Genomic DNA, 23188 nt, shown 5'->3' with positions numbered 1-23188 from the left:
TAAAAGCTCATTTAAATTGAAATACCTATTAAAATTTGTCTAAAACTAATAGAATATGTCATTGGACCAATCAATCAGAATACCAAATTACAACAGTCAAAACAAATCTACATTGCTTATTGGGAAACACAAACCCAAAGCAAAATGCAGTGCTATCTGGACCTAAATCGACAGTACACCGTGGCTAACTATTTGACCATGGCTACTGATCAAAACCTTAGAAGAACCTTGACAAAGTACAGGCTCAGTGAGTACAGCCTTGCCATTGAGAAGGGTAGAGAGGAAAACCTGGCTCCCTGTAGAGGAAAGGCTGTGCAACCACTGCACAACAGCAGAACCTGAGATGGAGCTGCATTTCCTGTGAAAAATCTAAAACAATTAGTGTCATTTCCCCAAATTTTAAACCCTTATAAAAATGTTTCAAAGACCTCTCTGGTGAGAGTAGGCTACTCGTCCTGTTGAGGGAGGACGCAGAGAGCTGTGGGTTGGCAGCGCTCTACATTGCTGCCTGCCATACGTTGAGGGACAGTGTCTGACAGACCAATCAACCTGCACATATACTCAACAGTATGCTTATTGTTAATGTATGGTTATTTTGACCCTTGGTTATTGTTGTTACGGTTGTCCCGTTGACAATTTTGATTCTCATTTTCTTCATATTGTAAATATCCAAAATAAGCTTTGGCCATATGTACATTGTTACATCATGCCAATAAAGCAAATTGAATTGATTACTTTGGGGGGGGGGCGGGGGTCGCCAGAATATAATGGACTTCATATTCTTTTAACTCTGTCTGTATGCAGTATTCATAAATCAGTTAGCAAGTACCAGTGACCGTCCAACTTGTCATTTGTTACCTGTTTGTCCTAAAATATGTGCGAATCTAAAATAGCACCCAATTCCCCTACATTGGGAATGGGCCATTTGAGTTATTGACTCTGTCTTCCCTTCTTTCTGTCTCCATTAGAAGTTAACCAGGTTCATGATCCACCTGTTGTCCTACCTCTCTGGAACAGCACTCTTCTTTGTGATGCCCATGGTGGTGTTCAAACAGCAAGAGGGCTGGAGCTACTCACAGGCGATCTACTATTGCTTCATTTCACTCAGCACCATTGGCTTTGGAGACTACGTCGCAGGTACACGACTCAATATGTAGGAACATGGAAGCTCCAGAAACAGACTGGCCATACTGGGAGTTCCGGGGTAACCCTTCATTTTACAGCCGTTAATTACTATGTAAATACATAGCAACAAAATCTACATTTGTACTAAAAATGTCTTCTTAAATGTACCAAGCAAGTAAGTACTACATACTTAATAAATACAAAGTCTTTTTTATTATATAGGTAAGTAAGACGGTAAGTATCAGCGAATAACTATGTAAATACCTACTCACGTCACTATTTTACTATAATACATAAGAAACACCAAGGAACATAAAGTCACAAAATGTAATCATGAAGTAATACATTTTTGTCCCAAAAGTAAGTAGAAAGTAAGAAACAGCTTATTGCTATATACAGTGGGGCAAAAAAGTATTTAGTCAGCCACCAATTGTGCAAGTTCTCCCACTTAAAAAGATGAGAGGCCTGTAATTATCATCATAGGTACACTTAAACTATGACAGACAAAATGAAAAAAAAAGTCCAGAAAATCACATTGTATGATATTTAATGAATTTATTTGCAAATTATGGTGGAAAATAAAATAAGGAACAGCAATGAACATAGGCTAAATTATAATTTATTTATCATGGATGTTCAGTCCTTGCATCCATAACTCTGTCTATGATTGAGAGTGATTACATTTCTCCAGACTCATCCCTCAGCTTTTTACTGAAACGGGTGGGGAAAACGCTTTGTCTCTACTGCTGAATTCCGCTTTAAAAGGACTGATTTTGGAGTTCTGATAGAATGGTATTTCCTTGCATTTGAAAAGCCTATTGAATATGGGGTTTTTATTCTATTGAACTGAGAAGGGAAATTACAACAAAGTCATTGAAACATTCCTGCTCTAAACCATTTATCTTATTTCTATTACACTGGATAATTGCAGAATAAATTCAACAATAGTTTCATTTAACTTTTGGTTAATGTATGAATACTTACTTGTGTAAGGTTTAATGAGAGAGGGGTCACTAGTTCGGTTTTTTTAATCACACTTTAGATTGTGACCATTATTGATTAATACCGGTAAACGGGATCCCGGGACTGTCCCAGGACCACTCTTCACATTTCCCGAAAAACATTGATGACAAGAACTGTGAAATTGAAACATTTTCCTACAATGTTGGGCTAATGGAATTTCACAAAATACACAATATGTGCAGGAGCAGATAGGATTTATTGTTATTGCACATTATCCAAACAGGTTGTCACATGGAAGCCTTTAGACAGCGTATTTACTCAAAGTCACCATAAATTCAAAGCACACACATAATTGACACTGCCAGATTGCACAGGAGACCCGAATGCAATTTAGAGTTCTCATCAAAACTGAAAATTCGAACCCCGTCCGACCCCTGTGAGCTGAAGCCCGAGCCCAGGCCTGGTCCGACATCATAGAAATTAAATGAGCCCTAACCTGAAAAAATATACAGATGTATCGAAAACAGTTGATTTAAACTAGTGTTGAAAACCACACAGCGGAGGCAGGCGCTAGAGTGAGGTGACAAGGAAACAGCCATTGGTCCTAGAAAAAGCTCAGAGGAAAACTCACCTTAGTTATGATCAACTGAATGATGAACATACAGTTGAAGTCGGAAGTTTATATACAGTTAGGATGGAGTCATTAAATCCAGTTTTTCAACAACTCCACAAATGTCTTGTTAACAAACTACAGTTTTGGCAAGTCTGTTAGGACATCTATTTTGTGCATGACAAGTAATTTCTCCAACAATTGTTTCCAGCCAGATTATTTCACTGTATCACAATTCCAGTGGGTCAGAAGACCCGTAATAATAAGTGCACACTAACACGGTAACACGAAAGCCGATACAACAGAGCCCAGGTACTCACAGGACCAATGGACATGGAACAATAATCAACAAGGACACAACAGAGGGCACATACTAATCAGGGAGAATGGGAACTAGGTGTGCGTCATGAGACAAGACAGTCCGGGGTTGGTGGTAATGATCCAGTTCAGTGATGCCTAGAAGGCCGGTGAGTAGACCTCCAGAACTGGTGAACAGAATGAGCAGCAGTACCTGGGGAATCCTTGACATCATCTTTATTCTAGTTTGCTAATATAATAGCCTTTAGCTGGTCCTACTTTTTTATTTTTCATCCCAGCCCTCGCCGCAGGAGGCCTTTTGCCTCTTGGTAGGCCATCATCGTAAATAAGAATTTGTTCTTAACTGACTTGTCTAGTTAAATGTTAAATAATTAAAATATCAGAACATTTTGGTAGCATGTTATACAAGTGGATTTTTCTCATCACTCAGGTAGTAGTAGCCTGTCCTACTTCCGACCAAAAGCCTGTGACTTGTCTGATAATCAATCAATGTGATTTTGATTCACTGAATCTGTCTGTATATTTGGTTAATTGATTCCTGACTGGATAAGTGGAAGCTCATTTTTTTGCTTGCTCATCTATCACTGATCAGAAACATTTACCATGAAATAATGTAGCCTAAAGCAAGTGTATTATTTCTCTCTTGTCTCACGTAGTAGCCTAACCTTATATACAGTAGCCTTAAATAGAGCCTATGATATTTTCCCATCGACCCAATGTAAACCAAAATCCTGACTCCTGTCTCGCATGACAATTCCTAACTTTACTCTGTAATACACAGGTTGCATTATCAATGCACGTCTCGCCTATGCATGTCACAATACTGCTATAACATTTCCCCATATGCTGTCTCGTATTGCTGCCCATGTTTTGGTACTACTATTGGAGAGCCCTTCTTTGTCTACACCCATTCAGCATTGTTCACAGCCTCTTAAACCTTAGCCCCACCCGTCTCTTTATGTACACACACACGAGAGAGAGAGAGAGAGAGAGAGAGAGAGAGAGAGAGAGAGAGAGAGAGAGAGAGAGAGAGAGAGAGAGAGAGAGAGAGAGAGAGAGAGAGAGAGAGAGAGAGAGAGAGAGAGAGAGAGAGAGAGAGAGAGAGAGAGAGAGAGAGAGAGAGAGAGAGAGAGAGAGAGAGAGAGAGAGAGAGAGAGAGAGAGAGAGAGAGAGAGAGAGAGAGAGAGAGAGAGAGAGAGAGAGAGAGAGAGAGAGAGAGAGAGAGAGACTACCCTGCATGAATCTACAGGTAGCTAACCAACCAGGTTCTATGGCTATAACTAGTCAAGCAAATGTGTCTGAGATACGAAGAATAAGATCATACACATAACGTTAGCTAGCGACCCAGCCAGTTTACATTAGCTAGCTAACATTACACTTGAAATGAAACCACTTTCTGTCAAAATGTTTGCCTTAGTTTGACGATGTAATCCAGACTTTGAAAAGGTTGAGGACAAGCAAGAGTGGGGACTGTAAATACACATTATTCTCCACATAATTTCGAAATATTTAAGTACCCAGAAACTGCTGGTGATTGGTGTGTGCGCATATACACTATATATACAAAAGTATGTGGACAACTCTTCAAATTGGTGGATTCTGCTATGACAGCCACACCCGTTGCCATGCAATCTCCATAGACAAACAACAGCAGTAAAATGGCCTTACTGAAGAGCTCAGTAACTTTCAACGTGGCTCCGTCATAGGTCGCCACCTTTCCCACAAGTCAGTTTGTCAAATTTCTGCCCTGATAGAACTGCACCAGTCAAGCTTAATGGAATGGATCTCTAAGGCCAACAGCCACACACAAGCCTAAGATCACCATGTGCAATGGCAAGCATTGGATGGAGTCATGAATCACACTTTACCACCTGGAATTCTGATGGATGAATCTGGGTTTGGCGGATGCCAGGAGAATGCTACATGCCCCAATGCATAGTGCCAACTGTAAAAGTTGGTGGAGGAGGAAAATTGGTCTGGGCTGTTTTTCGTGGTTTGGTCTAGGCCCCTTAGTTCCAGTGAAGGGAAATCTTAACGCAGCAGCATACAATGACATTCTAGACAATTCTGTACATCCAATTTTGTGGCAACAGTTTGGGTAAGGCCCTTTCCTGTTTCAACATGACAATGCCCCTGTGCACAAAGCGAGGTCCATACAGAAACGGTTTGTCGAGATTGGTATGGAAGAACTTGACTGGCCTGCACAGAGCCCTGACCTCAACCCCTTCGAACACCTTTGGGATGAATTGGAACGCTGACTATGAGTCAGTCCTAATTGCCCAACATCAGTACCCAACCTCACTAATGCTCTTGTGGCTGAATGGAGGCAAGTCCTTGGAGTATGGTTCTAACATCTAGTAGAAAGCCTTCCCAGAATAGTGAATGCTGTTATGGCAGCAAAGGGGAAACCAACTCCATATTAATGCCCATGATTTTGGAATGAGATACTCGATGAGCAGGTGACCACATACTTTTGGTCATGTAGTGTAGCTAACGTTAGCAAACTAAATTGTCCAGCAGCTCACGTTAACGTTAGCTAACTTTAGATACTTTGGGAAACTTTTTCTGCAATCACAGGCTAGCTAGCTAGTTAGCAAGGTGGAAAAAGCATACAGTGCCTTCAGAAAGTATTCACACCCCTTGACCTTTTCCACATGACCAAAAATAACTTCTGGACATCAGAACAGCGATTACTCACCTCGAACTGGAAGAAGCTTTTTCCTTTAACGACTCTGACAAGAAGGATATACTGCTTTCCCGGGAACAGGCCCAAAGATGGAGAAAAAGGGGGCTGAGGTCAGGCTGCCTGCTGAGAATTTGTAGGCTAGCGAATAAACTCCCACTGCCATCCGTTCTATTGGCTAACGTGCAATCATTGAAAAATAAAATTGATGTCCTACGATCAAGATTATCCTACCAACAGTACATTTAAAACTGTAATATCTTATGATTCACCGAGTTGTGGCTGAACGACAACACGGATAATATACACCACAGACCGATGCTGGCACTAAGACCGCGCTCAACAGCAAACAAGAAAATGCTCATCCAGAAGCGGTGCTCCTTGTGGCCAAGGACTTTAAATGTCACCTACGGTAGAACTACAGTATATCGAAAAATATGACGTAAATCTCAGCCAGTAATTACATATCGAGGATTGGAGGATTCTAAATTATAACCAAAAGCCGCGCCACTGGGGAGACCCCATCCACAAATAGTCAAAATACAGAGAGGTGTTGATAAAGGTATATATTCCTGCTAACAGCCCATAATGTGCTATCATAATACTGTACATGGTGTCCAAGTCAGGATAACCAAAACATTTATTTATTAAAGACTATCAGAAAGAATGCTGGTACTTATTTATTTTGATCCAAAGCCATGAAGGAGCGAGTCACTCAGCTCTATGTAGGTGCCGGCTATATGATAGTGCCATCAACTTGATAATATATAACGATATTTTGGAGGTTATTTCATTTTCAAAAAAACAAAGGTGAGAGATTGTAATCAGAATAAAGGCCAAAATAATATTTGTAAAGGCAAAAACATTTATTTCTGTTTTTAGAGGAAGAGAAACTCTGGGCCAATTGTGTGCCACACAATGGGACTCCCAATCGTGGTCGGATGTGATACACAAAAATAATAATACTTAACTTAGAACCTAACTTAGAAATACATTTGATGATAGAATTCTCCCCCTACCCTCCATCTAGGCAAGTCTATTGTCCAGCTACTTGCTAGAACAGCAGGAATGTTACCTTAGTCAGCGGCATTATTAGTGCGATGCCCCTTAAGAACAAGTTCTTATTTACAAGGACAGCCTACTCCTTCCTCCCCATCGGGGAATTGAACCCCAGTGTGCCTGCGCACAACACAGGGATTATTTTGTGAAATAGCTAAATAGCCCAGCACTGTAGCCTACTCCCGACTGTCACGTTGTAGGAGTAGGTATTTTCCATTCCATCCTAATGGAAACCCAGAGGATTTTTTCTTGGAGTAGAAACAACATAATATTAAGCAAATGAATTAAGCAAGCAACAGTCAAAAGTTTGGACACACCCACTCATTCCAGGGATTATCTTTATTTTTTACTATTTTCTACAATGTAGAATAATAGTGAATACATCACAACTATGAAATAACACATATTTTCTGCTCCATCGTAAAGGAAACCCAGAAGGTTTTTTGTTTATCTTGAATAGAAACACCATAATATTAATCAAGTTAATTAAGCAAAATTTCTTAAAATCATTTCTATATGCTATGTTCTTACAAAAAAGGTTTTAAATTCTCTAGTACATCTGCTATTGAAGGCTATCAAATGCTTCTCAAAGATGCTCTCTGGTGGTCAAACTAGCACTAACTAGCATTAATGGTACCAGTGGTTGGCACTTAAAAAGAATCCTAGAGTGTCAGCTAAAGATTTACAGAAATCTCTGGAACATGCTGACATCTCTGTTGACAAGTCTACGATATGTAAAACACTAAACAAGAATAGTGTTCAGAAGCCACTGCTGTCCAAAAAAACATTGCTGCACATCTGAAGTTCACAAAGGAGCACCTGGATGTTACACAGCGCTACTGGCAAAATGTTCTGTGGACAGATGAAACTAAAGTTTTCCTCCTGACTGTTGTGCAGGTCTGATCCGCAACTACAGAAAACAATTTGTTAAGGTTATTGCTGTCAAAGGAGTGTCAACCAGTTATTAAATCCAAGGGTTCACATACTTTTCCCACCATGCACTGTGAATGTTTACACAGTGTTCAATAAAGACATGAAAATGTATAAATGTTTGTGTGTTATTAGTTTAAGCAGAAATTATTTGTTTATTGTTATGACTTAGATGAAGATCCGATCAAATTGTATGACCAATTTATGCAGAAATCCAGGTAATTCCAAAGGGTTCACATACCTTTTGTTGCCACTGTACATACATACTGTATACACTCACCGGACAGTTTATTTGGTTCACGAAAATGGATTGCTCCTACAGACAGTGAGTCATGTGACTGTGGCTTGCTATATAAAGCAGGCAGACAGGCATCGAGGCATCCAGTTACTGTTCAATTTAACATTAAATGGGCAAAACGAGTGACAAACCCAATTGAGATGGTTTGGGATGAGTTGGACCGCAGAGTGAAAGAAAAGCAGCCAAGTGCTCAGCATATATGTAGGAACTCCTTGAAAACTGTTGGAAAAGCATTCCAGGTGAAGCTTGTTGAGAGAATGCCAAGAGTGTCCAAAGCTGTCATCAAGGCAGGTCCTACAGGCCCTAGTTTTGTCGCATCTGGACTGATGCCAAGTCGTGTGGTCAGGTGCCACAAAGAGGGACTTAGGAAAATTACAAGCATAGCTGTCCCTTAAATATACAGGTAGAGTTAACATTAATAATATACATGTCAATCACTCATGGCTTAAAGTAGAGGACAGATTGACTTCATCACTACTTGTTTTTGTATGAAGTATTAACATGTTGAACGCACCTAGCTGTATGTTTAAAATACTAGCACACACCCATCATACCCAACAAGACTTGCAGCAGGGGGTCTCTTCAATCTCCCAAATTCCAGAACAGACTATGGGATGCACAGAGTACTACACAGAGACATGGCTACATGGAACTCTATTGTACATCAAGTAACTCACTCAAGCAGTAAAATCTGATTTTTTAAAAACTGATAAAAATACACCTTATGGAACAGTTAGAACTGTGAAGTGTCACACACACAGGTGCAAACACACCCATGCAAACTATACACACACGTACACCTGATTGTGTGTTGTAGTAGAGTATTGGCCAGAGGGCACACACTTACTGTATTGTGAAATCTGTTGTAAAATGTATTTATTTATTTAAATTGTATTATAATATGTGACCAACCGGCTCAAATCAGTTAATTTTTGAAATTGTGTTTTTTTATTAGATAAAAGACTCAGAGCTTAAAATGCTATATCATACATTACAGGTGAGGAACAATGGGAAAGTAATTATGCTTTGAAAATTTATAAACTTGTAATATCACTTTTGAGAAAAAGACCTTTGAATGTTTTGGTACCTACTGGAGAGCTCTTCTTTGTCTACACCCATTTAGCATTGTTCAACACCCTCTTAAGCTTTAGCACCACCCATCTCCTTAAGGGTTGATCTGAGTGTTCTGAACTAACAACAGCAGTCAGGCACCCAAGCTAACTTGCTAGCTTCAGTGGGGAGAACAAGTATTTGGTACACTGATGATTTTGCAGATTTTCCTACTTACAAAGCATGTAGAGGTCTGTAATTTTTTATCATAGGTACACTTCAACTGTGAGAGACGGAATCTAAAACAAAAATCCAGAATATCAAATTGTATGATTTTTAAGTAAATTTGCATTTTATTGCATGACATAAGTATTTGAATACCTACCAACCAGTAAGAATTCCGGCTCTCACAGACCTGTTAGTTTAGTTAGCCCTCCTGTTCTCCACTCATTACCTGTATTAACTGCACCTGTTTGAACTCATTACCTGTATAAAAGACACCTGTCCACACACTCAATCAAACAGACTCCAACCTCTCCACAATGGCCAAGACCAGCGAGCTGTGTAAGGACATCAGGGATAAAATTGTAGACCTGCACAAGGCTGGGATGGGCTACAGGACAATAGGCAAGCAGCTTGGTGAGAAGGCAACAACTGTTGGCGCAATTATTAGAAAATGGAAGAAGTTCAAGTTGACGGTCAATCATCCTCGGTCTGGGGCTCCATGCAAGATCTTACCTTGTGGGGCATCAATGATCATGAGGAAGGTGAGGGGATCAGCCCAGAACTACATGGCAAGACCTGGTCAATGACCTGAAGAGAGCTGGGACCACAGTTTCAAAGAAAACCATTAGTAACATACTACGCCGTCATGGATTAAAATCCTGCAGTGCACGCAAGGTTCCCCTGCTCAAGCCAGCGCATGTCCAGACCCGTCTGAATGGTAAAGGGTGCCAATGACCATCTGGATGATCCAGAGGAGGAATGGGAGAAGGTCATGTGGTCTGATGAGACAAAAATAGAGCTTTTTGGTCTAAACTCCATTCACAGTGTTTGGAGGAAGAAGAAGGATGAGTACAACCCCAAGAACACCATCCCAACCGTGAAACATGGAGGTGGAAACATCATTCTTTGGGGATGCTTTTCTGCAAAGGGGACAGGACGACTGCACCGTATTGAGGGGAGGGTGGATGGGGCCATGTATCGCGGGATCTTGGCCAACAACCTTCTTCCTTCAGTAAGAGCATTGAAGATGGGTCGTGGCTGGGTCTTCCAGCATGACAATGACCCGAAACACACAGCCAGGGCAACTAAGGAGTGGCTCCGTAAGAAGCATCTCAAGGTCCTGGAGTGGCCTAGCCAGCCTCCAGACCTGAACCCAATAGAAAATCTTTGGAGGGAGCTGAAAGTCCGTATTGCCCAGCGACAGCCCCGAAAACTGAAGGATCTGGAGAAGGTCTTTATGGAGGAGTGGGCCAAAATCCCTGCTGCAGTGTGTGCAAACCTGGTCAAGAACTACAGAAAACGTATGATCTCTGTAGTTGCAAACAAAGGTTTCTGTACCAAATATTAAGTTCTGCTTTTATGATGTATCAAATACTTATGTCATGCAATAAAATGCAAATTAATTACCTAAAAATCATACAATGTGATTTTCTGGATTTTTGTTTTAGATTCCGTCTCTCACAGTTGAAGTGTACCTATGATAAAAAATTACAGACCTCTACATGCTTTGTAAGTAGGAAAATCTGCAAAATAGGCAGTGTATCAAATACTTGTTCTCCCCACTGTTCCTCCAGACACAAATGAGAGAACAGCTCACTGAATATTACCCGCCCTAGCAGAGCTGGTTAGGCTGTTATGTTATCCAGAGCGTTGGTGACTGCAACTATGATGTCAAATTGTCCATTCGTAAATTCAGAACGTTCAGAGAGCACACTGTGTCCAGTGTGGCTGATGAGTAGGGTTGATCCAAACGTTCTGACCTCACAACGGCAGTCAAGCACGCAAGTTAACTGACCATACTCACACTATTTTTACCAGGAAGGGCTCATTGAGATTTCAAATCTCTTTTTCAAGAGCGTCCTGGCCAAGATAGGCAGCACCAAGTCATTACAACAATTACATACAAACAACATGAAAAACTACAAGTAATCTAGTAAAAACCATAGAATTCAAAAGAGTATAACAAAATTTAAAACATTGACAGGTCAGGGAATCAGTCTCAAGCTCATTCATCAGTGATTTAAAAATACTAATCGTGACAAGTTCTTCCAGTTTAAAAGTATTTTGTAAGGCGTTCCAAGACGATGGCGCAGAGTAAATACAGTAAAAGCCCTTTTACCAAATTCAGTTCAGACATTTGGAACAGTTAGCAGGATAAAGTCCAGTGAACGAAGAGAGTACCCACCACATTTCTGAACAATACAAATGCCCAAATAAAATGGTAGTAAACCCAAAATGGCTTTGTAAATAAAAGTATACCAGTGCCTGAGCCTATGAGTGACCAGAGAAGGCTAGCTAACCCTGGTATACAAAGTGCAGTGGTGCGTAAGGGTTTTGCAGTTTTAAAATGAATCTCAATGTGCCATGGTAAAGGGTGTCAATTGATCTCAAACACTGAACGGAAGCATTCATATATAAAATATCCCCATAGTCTAGTAAAGGCATAAATGTAGCTGATACTAGCCTCGTTCTGGCTTCAAAAGAAAAACAGGCCTTATTCCTCAAATAAAATCCCAATTTCAGCTTCAATTTTTTTGTAAGTTATTGAATATGCGATTTAAAAGAGAGGCCGTCATCAATTAAAATTCCAAGATATTTATATGAGGTTACAACCTCAATCTCCTTGCCCTGACAGGTAGTAATAGGAGAAAGGTTCAGAGGTCTATTTCTTGCTTTAGAAAACACCATTAGTTTAGTTTTGTCAGTATTGAGGATAAGCTTCAATTGACACAAGGTATGTTGAACAGTATAAAAAGCAGTTTGCAAGTTCTGGAAAGCTTTTGTAAGAGATGATGCACAACAGTAAATAACGGTATCATCAGCATAAAAATGAAGTTGCGCATTTTGGACATTTTTGTCTAAATCATTTATATAAATAGTGAATAAGAGAGGACCAAGTACAGAGCCTTGGGGCACACCATTAAAGACAGACAATTTAACAGACATAAGCCCATCAAATTGATTGCACTGAGTTCTATCAGACAGATAGTTAGCAAACCATGCAACTGCATGCTCTGAAAGACCTACACTCGACAATCTCTGCCTGTATCAAAAGCCTTAAAGATCAATAAAAAAAAGTGAGACACAGTGCTGTTTTTTGTCAAGGGCTTCAGTGATATTATTTAAAACCTTCATGGCTGCTGTAATTGTGCTATGCTTCTTCCTGAAGCCTGATTGGTACATTGATAAAATAGAGTTAGTAAATAAAAACTATTTTAGCTGTTCACTCACAAGGGTTTCAAGTATTTTCACCAGGGGTGACAGCTTTGAGATTGGCCTATAATTATTTAAAATAGTTGGATCTCCCCCTTTTAAAAGTGGTAGGACAAACGCTGAATTCCAGATTTTCGGAATTTCATTACATTCCAGGGTTAGATTGAACAGATACAGTATGTAAGTGGTTCAGCTATGAAATCAGCTGCCAGATTTAAAAAGCAGGGATCCAAAAGATCAGGACCTGCAGTCTTTCTCTGATATAATGATTTCAGGGCTTTATGTACCACCTGCACTGAGAATGGCAAAAAGCTAAACGTTTGACCAGCTCTTACTGGTTCATCCACACAGGGTTGTACAGAGACAGAGGACACTGAATCAAACAGCCTACCAGATTATACAGATTGCTCATTGAAACAATTCAGCATTTCAGTTTTGTCATATACAGCAACAGAGTCCTTCAAAACACATGATGGTAATTCATTAACATTACTGTTACCAGACATATACTTAATAGCCTTCCAAAACTTTCTATTCAGACTTGGCCTTCCTGAGAAGAAAATAACACTTGTTTCGTAACTGCCTAAAAATAAGCCAATCAGCATCAGAACATGATGAACATTCAAAGCAAGAAACTCCAAATGTTTACAAATAGTTTCAGACTTTGCCACACTTACAGGGAATTTAGTTTTTACATATATAGCCACACCCCCACCTTTCTTAACTCGATCAGTGCGCTAAACATTGTAACCACTTGTACAAATATCCTTACAAAAACAGGCTTGCTGAGCCATGTTTCAGAAAACACAATTACATCAGCATCAGTTGATTTAGCCCAAATCCTAACCCCATCAATTTTTGAAAACAGGCTGCGTACATTTAAATGAAAAATACCAAAACCAGATCTTGATTTAAAATCAGAGGGGGTTTGAAGACATTGCATATCAGGGCCAGGGTTAGGTTGAACGTTACCTGATATCAACAAAAAAAGAATAACTAAGCACCTCTGTTTAATAACCTTGCACGGCTTCTCTTTTTTAAGAGACCTAATGCAAGCAAATTCTACAAGTGAGTTTCCAGACAATACAAAATAGTCATTTAAAACCATTAGACTTTGGTAGTGACACAAATTCGTACTGTTCACATCATGCCACAAATACATCTGCACTTGGACGAGTGGACCGAGTGAAAAAAAACGAGTTCCTGCAGACAAAATGTCTAATGGACGGGAGAGCACATTGTCAGATGTACTCACCCAGCGACAATGTTCGTTTTCTCCAGAGTTCAGTAAAGTCAGTGCACAACGCAATACCACAAAAATTTTCATTTTCTCTGACAAATGTAAAAAATAGAGGCCAACGAAGGTACGGGGAGAGAGGGACAGCGTGTATGTATGAGTCTGAATGTGAGTATTTGCGCGTGTGAGTAGATTGGGTCTTGAGGTCGATGGAGAGAACAGGTTGGGGATTGTTGAGCTGCCACTGACAGCCAGGCGAAGAGCAAAAAGGAGCCGCTTGGACGAGACACTCCGCGGATGAAGAAGGAACTCAGGCCAGCCAGAGATAGGGTTACTTTGGTAAACTTCAAGTAATGAAGTTCCGAGTTGAGAGAGCCCCGTGATCTTTACACCAGCAAAAACAAAATAGTTTGCACTACACAACAAGGAAGTTACTCAACCATAAATAAATAGGTTATTAGTAGGTTAAAATGTACTAGTCACAGACAAACGACTTGACATGCTGCCATCTTGGATTTGGATCATACCAGCACTAGCAGAGCTGGTTAGGCTGTTTTTTAGTTTTTTTGAAGGGACTCTCTTCCATTCAGCGACAAGACCATTAGTGAGGTCGGTACTGATGTTGGGCGACTAGGCCTGGCTCTCAGTCGGCATTCCAATTCATCCCAAAAGTGTTCGATGGGGTTGATGTCAAGGCTCTGTGCAGGCCAGTCAAGTTTTTCCACATCGATCTCAACAAATCGTTCCTGTATGGATCTCGCTTTGTGCATTTGGGATTTGTCATGCTGAAACAGAAAAGGGCCTTCCTCAAACTGTTGCTACAAAGTTGGAAACACAGAATTGTCTAGAATGTCAATGTATGCTGTAACGTTAAGATTTCCCTTCACTGGAACCAAGGGGCCTAGCCTCAGCCAATGAAAAACAGCCCTAGACCATTATTCCTCCTCCACCAAACTTTTACAGTTGACACTATGGATTGGGGCAGGTAGCATTCTCCTGGCATTCGCCGAACCCAGATTTGTCCGTCGGACTGCCAGATGGTGAAGTGTGATTCATCACTCCAGAGAACGCATTTCCACTGCTCCAGAGTCCAATTGCGGTATGCTTTACACCACTCCAGCTGATGCTTGGCATTTCGCATGGTGATCTTAGGCTTGTGTGCGGCTGCTCAGCCATGGAAACCCATTTCTTGAAGCTCCAGACGAACAGTTCTTGTGCTGAAGTTGCTTCCAGAGGCTGTTTGGAACTCGTTAGTGTTGCAACTTAGGGCAGACAATTTTTACGCGATACGCACTTCAGCACTCGCTGGAGCTTGTGTGGCCTACCACTTTGCGACTGAGACGTTGTTGCTCCTAGATGTTTCCACTTCAGAATAACAGCATTTACAGTTGACCGGGGCAGCTCTACCAGGGCAAAAATGAGACAAACTGACTCGTTGGAAAGGTGGCATCCTATGATGGTGCCATGTTGAAAGTCACTGAGCTCTTCAGTAAGGCCATTCTACAGCCAATGATTATCCATGGATATTGCATGGCTGTGTGCTCAATTTTATACACCTGTCAGCAACGGGTGTGGCTGTAATAGCCAAATCCACAAATGTAAACAGGTGTCCACATACTTTTGTATATATAGTTTATATTACTGTCTTAATTTTTTGCAGGACCCCAGGAAGAGTGATGGGGGTCCACAATACATAGAATACAAATACCTGTGTAATGATCATGCTGTTAAATCATTTTCTTGATATGCCAGGTGGATGGATTAACTTGGCAAAGAAGGAATGTGCGTATGAAATGTTTCCATGTGAGATGTTCTTCACGTGTTTGATATTTTTTTGACATGCGTGTGTGGGCTTACTTGTGTGTTTTATGAGCTAGCGCTAGCACACACATGTTTACTTAAATGCTTGTTTCAAAGAATCCTAAAGAAATTGACAGACAAACGTGGTATTTATTATTTAACTAGCATTTTATTATGTAATTCCTAAATACATTTTGGCAAAAAAAATTTTTACTTTACCTTGCTTAATCACATGACAGAAACTATCTGATAATGACTTCAGTAGAGTTGTTATCAAATACCACACAAATGAGGTTACGATGCCATCTTATCACGGTGGTCAGGCCGTGATAACTACTTCCGGCGCCGACAGAGATGGCCGCCTCGCTTCGCATTCCTAGGAAACTATGCAGTTTTTTGTTTTTTTTACGTGTTATTTCTTACATTGGTACCCCAGGTCATCTTAGGTTTCATTACATACAGTCGAGAAGAACTACTGAATATAAGAGCAGCGTCAACTCACCATCAGTACGACCAAGAATATGACTTTCCCGGAGCGGATCCTGTGTTCTGCCTTCCACCCAGGACAACGGAATGGATCCTAGCCTGCGACCCAAAACAACGACGTCGTAAAAGAGGCAAACGAAGCGGTCTTCTGGTCAGGCTCCGGAGACGGGCACATCGCGCGCCACTCCCTAGCATACTACTCGCCAATGTCCAGTCTCTTGACACAAGGTTGATGAAATCCGAGCAAGGGTAGCATTCCAGAGGGACATCAGAGACTGTAACGTTCTTTGCTTCACGGAAACATGGCTCACTGGAGAGACGCTATTGGAGTCGGTGCAGCCAGCTGGTTTCTCCACACATCGCGCAGACAGAAACAAACATCTTTCTGGTAAGAAGAGGGGCTTTATGGTTAACGAGACGTGGTGTGGTCACAACAACATACAGGAACTCAAGTCCTTCTGTTCACCTGATTTAGAATTCCTCACAATCAAATGTCGCCCGCATTATCTACCAAGGGAATTCTCTTCGATTATAATCACAGCCGTATATATTCCCCCCCAAGCAGACACATCGATGGCTCTGAACTAACTTTATTTGACTCTTTGCAAACTGGAATCCACACATCCTGAGGCTGCATTCATTGTAGCTGGGGATTTTAACAAGGCTAATCTGAAAACAAGACTCCCTAAATTGTATCAGCATATCGATTGCGCAACCAGGGCTGGGAAAACCTTGGATCATTGCTATTCTAACTTCCGCGATGCATATAAGGCCCTCCCCCGCCCTCCTTTCGGAAAAGCTGACCACGACTCCATTTTGTTGCTCCCTGCCTACAGACAGAAGCTAAAACAAGAAGCTCCCACGCTGAGGTCTGTTCAACGCTGGTCCGGCCAATCTGATTCCACGCTCCAAGACTGCTTCCATCACGTGGACTGGGATATGTTTCGTATTGCGTCAAACAACAACATTGATGAATATGCTGATTCGGTGAGCGAGTTCATTAGAACGTGCGTTGAAGATGTCGTTCCCATAGCAACGATTAAAACATTCCCAAACCAGAAACCGTGGATTGATGGCAGCATTCGCGTGAAACTGAAAGCGCGAACCACTGCTTTTAATCAGGGCAAGGTGACTGGAAACATGACCGAATACAAACAGTGTAATTATTCCCTCCGCAAGGCAATCAAACAAGCTAAGCGTCAGAATAGAGACAAAGTAGAATCGCAATTCAACGGCTCAGACACAAGAGGTATGTGGCAGGGTCTACAGTCAATCATGCATTACAAAAAGAAAACCAGTCAAGTCACAGACCAGGATGCCTTGCTCCCAGGCAGACTAAATAACTTTTTTGCCCGCTTTGAGGACAATACAGTGCCACTGACACGGCCCGCAACCAAAACATGCGGACTCTCCTTCACTGCAGCCGAGGTGAGTAAAACATTTAAACGTGTTAACCCTCGCAAGGCTGCAGGCCCAGACGGCATCCCCAGCCGCGCCCTCAGAGCATGCGCAGACCAGCTGGCTGGTGTGTTTACGGACATATTCAATCAATCCCTATCCCAGGCTGCTGTTCCCACATGCTTCAAGAGGGCCAACATTGTTCCTCTTCCCAAGAAAGCTAAGGTAACTGAGCTAAACGACTACCGCCACGTAGCACTCACTTCCGTCATCATGAAGTGCTTTGAGAGACTAGTCAAGGACCATATCACCTCCACCCTACCTGACACCCTAGACCCACTCCAATTTGCTTACCGCCCAAATAGGTCCACAGATGATGCAATCTCAACCATACTGCACACTGCCCTAACCCATCTGGACAAGAGGAATACCTATGTGAGAATGCTGTTCATCGACTACAGCTCAGCATTTAACACCATAGTACCCTCCAAACTCGAGGGTAGGTAACAACATCTCCACCCCGCTGATCCTCAACACTGGGGCCCCACAAGGGTGCGTTCTGAGCCCTCTCCTGTACTCCCTGTTCACCCACGACTGCGTGGCCACGCACGCCTCCAACTCAATCATCAAGTTTGCGGACGACACAACAGTGGTAGGATTGATTACCAACATCGACGAGATGGCCTACAGGGAGGAGGTGAGGGCCCTCGGAGTGTGGTGTCAAGAAACTAACTTTACACTCAACGTCAACAAAACAAAGGAGATGATTGTGGACTTCAGGAAACAGCAGAGGGAACACCCCCCTATTCACATCGATGGAACAGTAGTAGAGAGGGTAGTACATTTTAAGTTCCTCGGTGTACACATCACAGACAAACTGAATTGGTCCACCCACACAGACAGCATCGTGAAGAAGGCGCAGCAGCGCCTCTTCAACCTCAGGAGGCTGAAGAAATTTGGCTTGTCACCAAAAGCACTCACAATCTTCTACAGATGCACAATCGAGAGCATCCTATCGGTCTGCTCCGCCCACAACCGTAAGGCTCTCCAGAGGGTAGTGAGGTCTGCACAACACATCACCGGGGGCAAACTACCTGCCCTCCAGGACACCTACACCACCCGATGTCACAGGAAGGCCATAAATATCATCAAGGACAACAACCACCCGAGCCACTGCCTGTTCACCCCGCTATCATCCAGAAGGCGAGGTCAGTACAGGTGCATCAAAGCTGGGACCGAGAGACTGAAAAACAGCTTCTATCTCAAGGCCATCAGACTGTTAAACAGCCACCACTAACATTGAGTGGCTGCTGCCAACACACTGACTCAACTCCAGCCACTTTAATAATGGGAATTGATGGGAATTGATGTAAAATATATCACTAGCCACTTTAAACAATGCTACTTAATATAATGTTTACATACCCTACATTATTTATCTCATATGTATACGTATATACTGTACTCTATATCATCTACTGCATCTTTATGCAATACATGTATCACTAGCCACTTTAAACTATGCCACTTTGTTTACATACTCATCTCATATGTATATACTGTACTCGATACCATCTACTGCATCTTGCCTATGCCGCTCTGTTCCATCACTCATTCATATATCTTTATGTACATATTCTTTATCCCTTTACACTTGTGTGTATAAGGTAGTAGTTTTGGAATTGTTAGCTAGATTACTCGTTGGTTATTACTGCATTGTCGGAACTAGAAGCACAAGCATTTCGCTACACTAGCATTAACATCTGCTAACCATGTGTATGTGACAAATAAAATTTGATTTCTGATTTGATTTGATTTGATATTTGGGCTGCTTCTCCCCTTATGCCCTGGTGAAGGCTATAGGCTGAAACACTTTGGTTTTAATAATAAACACAAAGTGTCTGTCAAGTCAATCTATATTGTCTTCCAAGAGTTGCTGAATATTTTGTTCACATTTTCTGCTCGGTTCTATAGACAGTAATCCCGACCAGTACTATCCAGAGTGGTACAGCATCCTCATGGCGTCCTGGATCTTCTTCGGCCTGGCCTGGTTGGCCCTAGTCATCAACCACACCAGCGACATCCTGGAGCGGCTCAACACCCACCTCAAACACTGGTGGAGCCCTGAGGAACCTAGCAACGCAGGACCGGTGGATGAGGTCAAGGAAACCCCGGTGGACGGTTAAAAGAAATAAAGAGAAAATAAAAACTGTTGGTGATCTCATCCAAAGAAAGAGGTGGTTGCATCTAGACGCTAGTCTTAGGGTCAGTTTTGCATTTTCCTCATTAATGGTAAGGATTGGGGTTAGGATTAAGGGAAGGGAAGAAGATTCTAGATCTGCATCTAGGGGAAACTAGCAGTAAGTCAGACCTGGGATTGAACATGAAGCAAGCACGGGATCATGATGAGCAGCAATGGGTTGGCAGTTCTTCTGGTAGTGCTAAATGTTAATGCAAACATACTGGGACCATGTCTATGTTCCCTCAGCCCTATGTTCCATCAGCCCAATGTTCCTCTCAGTCCTATGTCCCCTCAGCTCTATGTTACCTCAGTTGTATGTTCCCTCAGTTGTATCTTCTAAACGAGATCAGCAACCAAAATGAGAGGAAGAAATATTTTTGAAATTCTCTCAATATTGAGTATTTTTTGGGTCTGCACAGAATGTAATCTTGCTTAACCCATAACTAAAGTATTGCATACTTTGTCAGATGCTCGATTAAGTTCTGGGTCCATATGTGTTAAGAGAATAGATAGAAAAAGGATCGGAACCAGAATGAAGAGCTCCACCCACTCTCTTTGAAAGTAACGGGCAAGTCTATAGGCCAAAATTCCCTCCCCTTACGAAATTCAAAAGATGCTATCATCTGCAAAATAGTGATTGGTCCAAAGCTCCGGAACTAATGCTACTCATTATCTCACGCATCCCATTGTATCATGACAGATCTACTGTATCATTTATGTTTACATAGTCTGTCCACAAGAGATTACACAGAATGTACCCCTGTTTAGGAGGGGAGGGGGGGGGTGAAATGGAAGAGAGGGCCATTATAGATAAAAACTTGATGTTATGTGATAAGAAATATTTCACATAGCATATATTCTTCACACCCATGATGTACACAGGTATTTTGCCCTTAACAAAAAAACAGGCTTCTGCCAAACCATTGGCCAATTCGCTGCAAATTTGTGGCAAGCTCATACATGAAAATTAGTTTTGTGGCAAACTGTTGCGGCGAGTTCGGGCAAAGAATTCTGTGAAACTTGTGGTGAACTTTCTACTGTTTGCTGCAAAGTTTGAATATGCAAATTAGATCTGTTTTTTTGGTTAGTTTGGGTTAACAATATTTAAATGTTGTATCTACATAAACCAAATGACATATAACTTTAAATTAACTTGCGTCTCACAAATAAAACTAAACTAAACATACTAAATGTACTAAATATACTAAATAGTCAGCTGTTACAAAGTTGCCTTGATGTTGCTATGCTTCTCACGGAAACTGACATTGCATATATTTCGCATTAAGGAAATAATGTTTCTGCCTTGTATAAATGCTATATAAACAAACAATGTAGCTAGCATAAGCTGGGACTTAGCCCTACTAAATCTACCTTTGCATGTGTGGACAACTGTTCCTAGAGAGACAAATTATACAGCCAAGCCTCAGTACAATTGATTCAAACTAATCAACTAATTATGATATTAAATCTAGACTGGGGACTGCATCATTAGAGACAGATGTCTAGTAGTTGTCTCTTTTTCCTGATGCAGGTGTGTAAGGCTTGGGTGTAGGAAAAGCAACATCAAATTGAGTTATCCAAAATTAATTATTGTTAATTTACATCTCAAAGCTATATATGCAAGATCCTTTCCAGATGAGCACATATTTCTCTGTCCTCAGATTGATTGAAGGCCTCAATCTGTCTTTTTGCCTTGTAACTTCTAGAAGGAGAGAAGGAACTGTGCATGATCAAGATGAGCTAGATACTAGTTTAAAGCAATAAAATATCTAATTGTTACAAAGAAAGATTCTATGGGCTACATTTTTGAGAATAATACATGTATCTTATCAAGCTTCAAGATGATACACTCATTTGTCACTCAAGAAAGGGGTTATGAGTTATTGCACCACAAACATCTTTCCAAAGTGTTGATGCATCCTCCTTCCAATACAGCCTCTTCCAACACCACGGGTAGGGGAAGGGTATCCATCTGCAAAAGTGAAGTTTTGATTTGATGTCAAGTCAGCTTATATTATTGCAACTTTAGCTGTTGTGCTAGCTAACATGCTACTGAACAGTGACACTAGAATATTTACATGCATATTGATATTAATAGATAGCAACACACTTTATTCACCTAAATAGTGTTTCGGCAAACCATTAGTTAGCTAGCTAGCTATCACATGAATTGTAAAAAACATGATAGCTAAAGTTAGCTAGCAAAGCGGTAGCCAGTCAATAATGTTGACAGATTGAAACTGGTATCAACAAAATGTGTTTCACTCAAACAAGGCTCATAAAACATGACATTGGTAACCAAGCATCAATTAGCTAACATTGTTATTTTAGGAAGCTTAATAAATAAGTTAGACACTCACCGGGCAACTTTGGTAGGTAGCTAGCTATATAGATTGGGTTCCATTTTTCAACAAATTTTTTAAATCCCATGATTGGTTGTCAATGTTTACTGGTCTTGAAACGGCTTCTGGTAAACTGTTTGCCACTAGTGGCAATACATATTATTATTGCCAAAGGTTTGCCACAGATTCCCCACTAGTGGTAAATATTTGCAAACTTCTGGCAAAATTTTGTGGCAAATTTGCAGGAAGTTTGCAGCAACAAATACATTTTTGTAAGGGTGGTGAGTTGATCAACTGTTGCATGATTAAATAAATAAGGACCATCAATAACAGATGCATGTTTATTGTAACACATCATATTTCAAAAAGTGTGATGGTCAGGCCAGGTCATTACCTGAAATATACAAGGACATTATTATTTTGAAATTCTTTGTCGGTCCAATGGCCTTGCTTATTTATGCCAAATTGGATCGAAGTAGCTTCTGTAAATGCCAAGATAAATTACTCTAAATGTGTGGTTCAATATTTCAGTTGGTCATAGGCCATATCATTTTACATACAGTGTATTTAAGCCAATCATTATAAAAGTACTTGAGTTGTTGCTGAGATAAAACATCTCAGAAAATGCAATTCGGGCTGCTGAAATATTGACAAAAGGTCAAGGTGATAGGGATTGAATATGTGCAGTAGGTCCCATATGTACCCTTACATATGTAGGAGCTAAAATAATCAGCATTTTGTAACCTTATAACAATAAGCATTTTTGCTCATTTTGATAGAAATTAAGTAAGTACTGATGCCAAAACTATAGTTTGTTAACAAGTAATGTGTGGAGTGGTTTAAAAACGAGTTTTAATGACTCCAAGGGCTGAGGGAACATAGGTTTAGGGAACATAGAGCTGAGGGAACATAGGGCTGAGGGAACATAGTGTGGACCACAAAATACTGTAATTTGCTTGAGTTAGATTTTCTGGGGTTTAATGCACTCTGATTACTCAGAGTAATTTGAAAAATGAATCCAAACGTTCCTTAGTACTTCTACATCTTAAAATAACATTCTCTGAAGAGCACTAGTGTGAACAAGTTTTAGATTAATTGATATCCAATTTTCCAACATTTGACACTGGAACAAATTCCAGAGAGGCTATTTGAAACTAATTCAGTTCAGCTTGTAACTTGTAACTTTGTGGCATTATCCTTCATGCTTAT

The 23188-nt window shown here is 40.9% G+C and overlaps 1 protein-coding gene across 1 annotated transcript in view; it reads left to right on the top strand.

Moving 5' to 3' along the window:
- The window catches only part of LOC139385287 (potassium channel, subfamily K, member 17), a 42206-nt gene that overhangs the window by 11971 nt on the left and 7047 nt on the right, over window positions 1–23188 (top strand). The window contains exons 4-5 of the mRNA XM_071130451.1: window positions 969–1137; window positions 19370–19576. Of these exons, the coding sequence (XP_070986552.1) occupies window positions 969–1137; window positions 19370–19576 (376 nt within the window). The remainder of the gene's footprint in view (window positions 1–968; window positions 1138–19369; window positions 19577–23188) is intronic.

Source organism: Oncorhynchus clarkii, chromosome 26, assembly GCF_045791955.1.
Source record: "Oncorhynchus clarkii lewisi isolate Uvic-CL-2024 chromosome 26, UVic_Ocla_1.0, whole genome shotgun sequence".
Classification (NCBI taxonomy): Eukaryota; Metazoa; Chordata; class Actinopteri; order Salmoniformes; family Salmonidae; genus Oncorhynchus; species Oncorhynchus clarkii.
Note: the sequence above shows the minus strand (reverse complement) of the source record. Positions and strands in the feature narration are given on the sequence as shown.